At 32.2% G+C, this 5,732-nt stretch overlaps 2 protein-coding genes across 2 annotated transcripts; one reads left to right on the forward strand and one right to left on the reverse strand.

Annotated features, from left to right (window-relative positions):
• The first annotated feature begins 256 nt into the window (after positions 1-256).
• On the forward strand, positions 257-2,243 carry LOC127148086 (polygalacturonase-like). The gene is made up of 4 exons (XM_051080914.1): positions 257-720; positions 1,002-1,291; positions 1,369-1,597; positions 1,733-2,243. The coding sequence occupies exons 1-4, from the start codon at positions 298-300 to the stop codon at positions 1,949-1,951; spliced, it is 1,161 nt and encodes a 386-aa protein (XP_050936871.1). The 5' UTR covers positions 257-297; the 3' UTR covers positions 1,952-2,243.
• Positions 2,244-3,791: 1,548 nt separating this feature from the next.
• Positions 3,792-5,376, reverse strand: LOC127148300 (uncharacterized). Its single transcript, XM_051081781.1, has 5 exons — positions 4,924-5,376; positions 4,791-4,840; positions 4,582-4,677; positions 4,426-4,492; positions 3,792-3,815 (listed from the first exon to the last, which is right to left on the reverse strand). The coding sequence occupies exons 1-5, from the start codon at positions 5,035-5,037 to the stop codon at positions 3,792-3,794; spliced, it is 351 nt and encodes a 116-aa protein (XP_050937738.1). The 5' UTR covers positions 5,038-5,376.
• Between the last annotated feature and the right edge of the window lie 356 nt (positions 5,377-5,732).

The raw sequence follows: 5,732 nt of genomic DNA on the forward strand, positions 1-5,732 counted from the left end.
CCATATTGGTCATTTCATTTGCCCACATTCAGTGATTAAAGCCATAAATAAAGAAAACTCCTTTTCAATCAATCCTCAATTTTCGAAGTTTTTTTTTTTTTTTTTTTTTTTTTTTTTTTTTTTTTTTTTAAATTTTAAAAAAGCATAAGAGAAACATCCTTTTAGACCTAAATTTTCCAACAAAGGAATTAGTTATATTTCTCCCCCCCCTCTGTAGTCTATATAAACCCCTCAAAACCCATCCAATTTCCCCACCACAACACACCCACATTCTCAACTCTTTCGTCTCACTTTATTATGGCTCTTCACAAAACCTTATTCATTCTTTTCCTCTTCCTCACTTTGGCCTCGGCTTCCACCTTTAACGTAGTCGATTTCGGTGCAAAACCCAACATCGGAACCGACTCATCGCAGGCGTTCGAGGAAGCTTGGGCTAGTGCATGTCGTGCAACGACAGCCGTGTCCATTTATGTTCCAAAAGGGAGATTCTATGTGAAAAGTATAGCATTTGAAGGGCCTTGCAATAATAATGATATCACTATACGAATTGATGGGACGCTTTTGGCTCCATCAAACTATGCTGTGATTGCAAATTCAGGAAATTGGATCACTTTTAAACGTGTTGATGGTGTTAACGTGTTTGGTGGCGTTCTTGATGCCCAAGGATTTGGATTATGGGCTTGCAAGAATTCCAAAAGCTCTTGCCCCTCCGGAGCCACGGTAAATTAAATTTGTCCAAATATTATTTAGTCTCCAATTTTAACTATGTACTTTTAATTTATACACATATGACATATTACAATTTTTTATATAAAAATTTAGTTTATTTAAAAAAATGAAAAAGACTTTGAGCAGCGATTAGTGGACTAAAATTGAACCATATATATTTTAGCCCATGTTTTTTTTACGTAAGTTACCATTTTTATTTATTTCCTTCCACGGAGATTTTCTTTCTAATTATAAAACATTGTCAAATATTATTTTTTCCTCCTCTGGTGCAGTCGTTGGAATTTTCCAATTCAAAGAATATAATGGTTAGTGGCTTAACGTCACTAAATAGTCAAATGTTCCACATAGTAATCAATGGTTGTCAAAATGTGAAAGCACAAGGACTGAAGATATCAGCTGCTGGTAATAGCCCAAACACCGACGGCATTCACGTAGCATTATCCTCAACGGTTACTATCCTCAACTCTATAATTGGCACGGGCGACGATTGCATTTCAATAGGTCCTGGCACGTCGAACTTGTGGATTGAGAATGTTGCTTGTGGACCTGGACATGGAATCAGGTACTCAATTGAAAAAAATTAATAAAAGTTTAACCTTGACAATTAAAGCTAAGATATAACTTTTATTTGGTTATCAGCATTGGGAGTTTAGGAAGAGAAGTGCAAGAAGATGGTGTTGAGAATGTAACAGTTAAATCTGCTACATTCACAAACACACAAAATGGGGTCAGAATTAAAACATGGGGAAAGCCGAGCAATGGATTTGCAAGAAGCGTTATCTTTCAAGACATTGTAATGGTCAATGTGGAAAATCCTATCATTATTGATCAAAATTATTGCCCCGACAACAAAGGTTGTCCTGGACAGGTCAGTATGGATTTCCGTTTTAAAAAAGTTTTTTTTTTTCAATGCATGTTTATGCAAGCAATTTAGTTATCTAATCACAACTTTTTTTTTTCTATAGAATATTTCTTATCTTATTTATTCTTTTTGTATAATTAGGATTCTGGAGTTAAAATCAGCGATGTGACATATCGAAACATACACGGAACATCAGCGACGCAAGTTGCGATGAAATTCGATTGTAGCTCGAAATTTCCATGCAATGACATAACTTTGGAGGATGTGGAGTTGAGTTATAAGAATGAAGCAGCTGAAGCTTCATGTAGTCATGCTGAAGGAAGTGCTGCTGGTTTAGTTCAGCCATCAAGTTGTTTGTAGACAGGTCTTAGAACTATGTAATATATAATTTTATAATTATATTATAAGGTCCTCTAGGGTTAGCTAGGGATATGTTACCTGTCTTAGCATAGATAAGAATTGAAGTTCCAAGGTTGAGGTTATGGTACTAGCAAGTAGCAACCCACTATGGGGCGTGTTCGTTTCCAGAGTCAACATCGAGTTTTCTAGATTTTTGTTTAATTAGTTTAGCACCTTTGATCAACATTAATTAATCTACTAGTGTCGACCATTTTATTGCTATTTTAAAGGTGAATGATTTTTATTACACTTACCTATCTATTACTCGTTATTTTAGTGGATTGAAATAAAACTTGTTGTATGGTGTCCAATTTTAATCTCTATCAAACCCCAACGATCTATACATAGCACACAGATCCATGACAATAAGTATATTGGAATTCACGTTGAAATTGTTAAAATCATTTTTGCTATTTAAATATTTATATATAATTTTAGACTTTTAAAATCAATATAATTATAATACTATCGAAATTAATTTGAATGATTAAAAAAATATTTTATAATAATTTTGAAATCGTAGAGAAAACAATTTCAACCATTCTAAAACCACTTATAAACATGTCCAAATTAAACAGGGACAACAAATTTGTCAAAAAAAAAGTGTTTTCTAAAAACCATTTTTTAATATTACAATTAATATAGAGATAGAGTATAAAACTATTTTCTAATGGAAAAAATGTTATGTCAAATGATTGAATCTCACTTTTAATTTGTTCTATCATTTAATATTGGATATATTGATCACATATAATCGAGTGTATATAGATTAAGGAGGTTAATTAATTCATTAAGCATCGTAATAATCAAGCTTTGACTCTTTTAAACGAAAACATATTCTCAATCTCAATTGTATTTCTTTTTTAGATTACAAAATTTTAGAAGTATTTTAGTTATTGAATAATTGAAAAACATTTTTAGTTTGCAAGTCAAACTTTGTATACAAAATAAATTCAATAGATTTAGTTAGAAGCAAGGTAAACCAATGGAACTTGTGTGTGTTCCTTTTTATTCAAACTAAAATGGATTAGAAAACAAGAGAAAGATTGTGCATACAATATGCATATAACATGGGCAAGATTTCAGTATATTTTAATGTAGCCCATTTTTAGGGGATGCCATTGGAAATTCCTCTTAGTTATACCAATCGTGTATGCCAATATTTTCCGATAATGTCAGCTTCGATTTTATCGGTATTGTTGCCAACCATAAATTAAACAAAACTTTTAGAAAAAAAGCAAATCAAACTAATAGAAAAAATCCAAACTAATACTCAATAAGAAAAAGAAAATAGTGAATTGAATTTAGGGTTTTTTTATAAAAAAATTTAACAAACCGATAACATATTTACGAGGGGTCTATTCAATAACATAACAAAGTGGAAAATTATTTACACTCTATAGAACAATTTCAGAAACGAAAAATCCATAGACCCACCATGTGAAATACCAAAAATACCCTAATAAATGTGCGATTAATTGTCCGCGCGCCCGATTAATGTTAATAAACGATTATTAGACGCCATCATGTAGAATAATATACAATTGATACACGATCTTGTAAATTACCAAATATATATAAACGATAAAAAATAAACGCTAAACGATAACAAACGATAACGTTATTTTGATATTCATATATATTGCACCTACCCTTGTGTACAAGTTTCATTAATGTCTAATTTGATGGTCTCGTTAAAAATATAGGTTCACTGGCTAATTGAGTGCAGACACCGAAACAACAAGGGTAAATGATGAGGAATTTAAGACATACTAATATAGCTGTGCCGTTTATATAGAAATCAATCGGCATCTCCACCGACCAGCTGCAAATGTAGCAACAGTTAGTTAACCTCTATAAGAAGATAAATACGGCAGAATGTTGGTCAAAAAGTATATTCAATCAAAACAAGAAAAAGTGTAATGATCTATTCAGAATCTGTTCAAAGAAAAATTCAGCACTTGCATAAACAATGAATGATTAATGCAGAATACTATGTATGGTTAAATAACAAATTTAGTCGGTAAACTTTAAATCTGTAAGAAATCTAATAGACACAAAATTGAAAATCTAACGTTCAGGACTAACTTGAGCCTTTTATTTTAATATTTAGAAATCTTAGCACGTATGGTCCAACCAATAAACTATTTCCATGGACATAAAATTCAAATTTATATTTAAGAATTTTGTTTAGTGCTAAGAATGAAATCTTGTTTTCTACTTCTTAAAAATAATAGTAATAATAATAATGAAAAGCGTAAGATTCTCTCTTAGGAAAATATCAATTTTGAGCTTGTGTTCAAATATCCAAGGTAATTCTAAAACAATGAACTTAACTTATGGCCGATAGTAAAAAAAAGGACCAAAAACATAAGAAGGTAAAACGAATCAAAGAAAAAAACATAGAGTCCTTGCTCATCATCTTGCTCAATTACGTAAGGGACTTGTAGTTCTGCAAGAACTTGAAAATGCTCCAAATGCTCCTTGTTTAAAAAAGAAACCCTTGGATTAGAAATAACAATCCCAATTGTTTTACTTTATCCATACAAACAGCCTTAAGATTGCTTATTCATTAACCAACTACTACTTACAAATACTTGTGGTTCTTAAAACTTAAAATTCTCCTTCGCATTTCATCAAATAGCTTATGTTCATCTTTCACTTTAGCCACAATTTTTACCACCAACCTAATAAAAAAGAAACAATAAGAACCCAGAAGAGAAAATCCATCAAATTTCCCATTAAATATTTGTACGGTAGAACAAACACAAATATCGGAAAAAGGAAACAAAAAACGCACTTGTGATTGCGATTGAAAGGCACTTCCAGATGTGTTTTGTCGATTTCTTCCTACAGCTACCCATTAAAAATTTTCAATTCCTTAAAGAAACAAAAACTCCATCTAACAATTATACAGGAACAAAATAACTCACAAAAAGAGAGCTTCTCCCAACTGAAAAGGATGAGAAAAGGAATGGATTCTCATTTAGTTGTTTTTGTACCTCTGCATTATGTGGATTCACATGGATATTTTCTAGATTTTGCATCAAACGGATGAGGGAGGAGAAGCATCGAACAACTTGAGACGACGAACGAAGATGAATAGGGAAGAGGAAGAGACAGCAGTGGCTAGAGGTTGATTTCGACGGCGAACGTGTATCACAGCGGATGCGAGGGTTTTTGCGAGCGTTTGGTGAGCTCCTTCAAATGACACCAAGAGCATTTTCAAGAGAGAGAGAAAGTCGAGATCTACGGCGGCTGGAGCGTTTGCGAGAGAGAGGGAAAGTTGTGCTTTCACGAATTGGAGAGCGTTTGCCAGAGAGAGACTGCGTCAGCCAAAGCATTTGAAGGGTTTTTGCGAGTGTGTTTGCGAGAGGAAGGGAAAGTGTTGCCGACGAAAGGGAATAATTATTTTTTTAAGAAAAATATTTTAATGACACAAAAATTACGTTGTTAATTAACGACGTAAAATTTGTGTCAAAAAAAATTAAATAACGACGCAAAAAATGTGTTATTAAAAATTCTGCATTTTATATTTTTAATGATACATTTTACTCCACCCCATCCTTTTTTTATTTTTAATGACACAATGTCTTGATTAGTAGTGTCATTAAAATCCATTTTTCTAGTAGTAGATATAAATGATCGTGTAAATTATCTTTAACGATATTACATATGTGTGTCTGATCATGTATGAAAATATAAACGATAAAAAACGATCATCATACACGATACTGTATAT

Source organism: Cucumis melo, chromosome 2 (assembly GCF_025177605.1).
Source record: "Cucumis melo cultivar AY chromosome 2, USDA_Cmelo_AY_1.0, whole genome shotgun sequence".
Lineage (NCBI taxonomy): Eukaryota > Viridiplantae > Streptophyta > Magnoliopsida > Cucurbitales > Cucurbitaceae > Cucumis > Cucumis melo.

What these genes read in the sequence shown, in the direction of transcription:
- LOC127148086 (XM_051080914.1), top strand. Translation starts at nt 298, where the DNA reads ATGGCTCTTCACAAAACCTTATTCATTCTTTTCCTCTTCCTCACTTTG. An exon ending in CTTGCCCCTCCGGAGCCACG is followed by an intron (nt 721 to 1,001) that starts GTAAATTAAATT and finishes CCTCTGGTGCAG; the next exon opens with TCGTTGGAATTTTCCAATTC. An exon ending in GGACCTGGACATGGAATCAG is followed by an intron (nt 1,292 to 1,368) that starts GTACTCAATTGA and finishes TTTGGTTATCAG; the next exon opens with CATTGGGAGTTTAGGAAGAG.
- LOC127148300 (XM_051081781.1), bottom strand. Translation starts at nt 5,037, where the DNA reads ATGCAAAATCTAGAAAATATCCATGTGAATCCACATAATGCAGAGGTA. An exon ending in TTTAAGAACCACAAGTATTT is followed by an intron (nt 4,493 to 4,581) that starts GTAAGTAGTAGT and finishes TTCTAATCCAAG; the next exon opens with GGTTTCTTTTTTAAACAAGG. An exon ending in CAGAACTACAAGTCCCTTAC is followed by an intron (nt 3,816 to 4,425) that starts GTAATTGAGCAA and finishes CTACATTTGCAG; the next exon opens with CTGGTCGGTGGAGATGCCGA.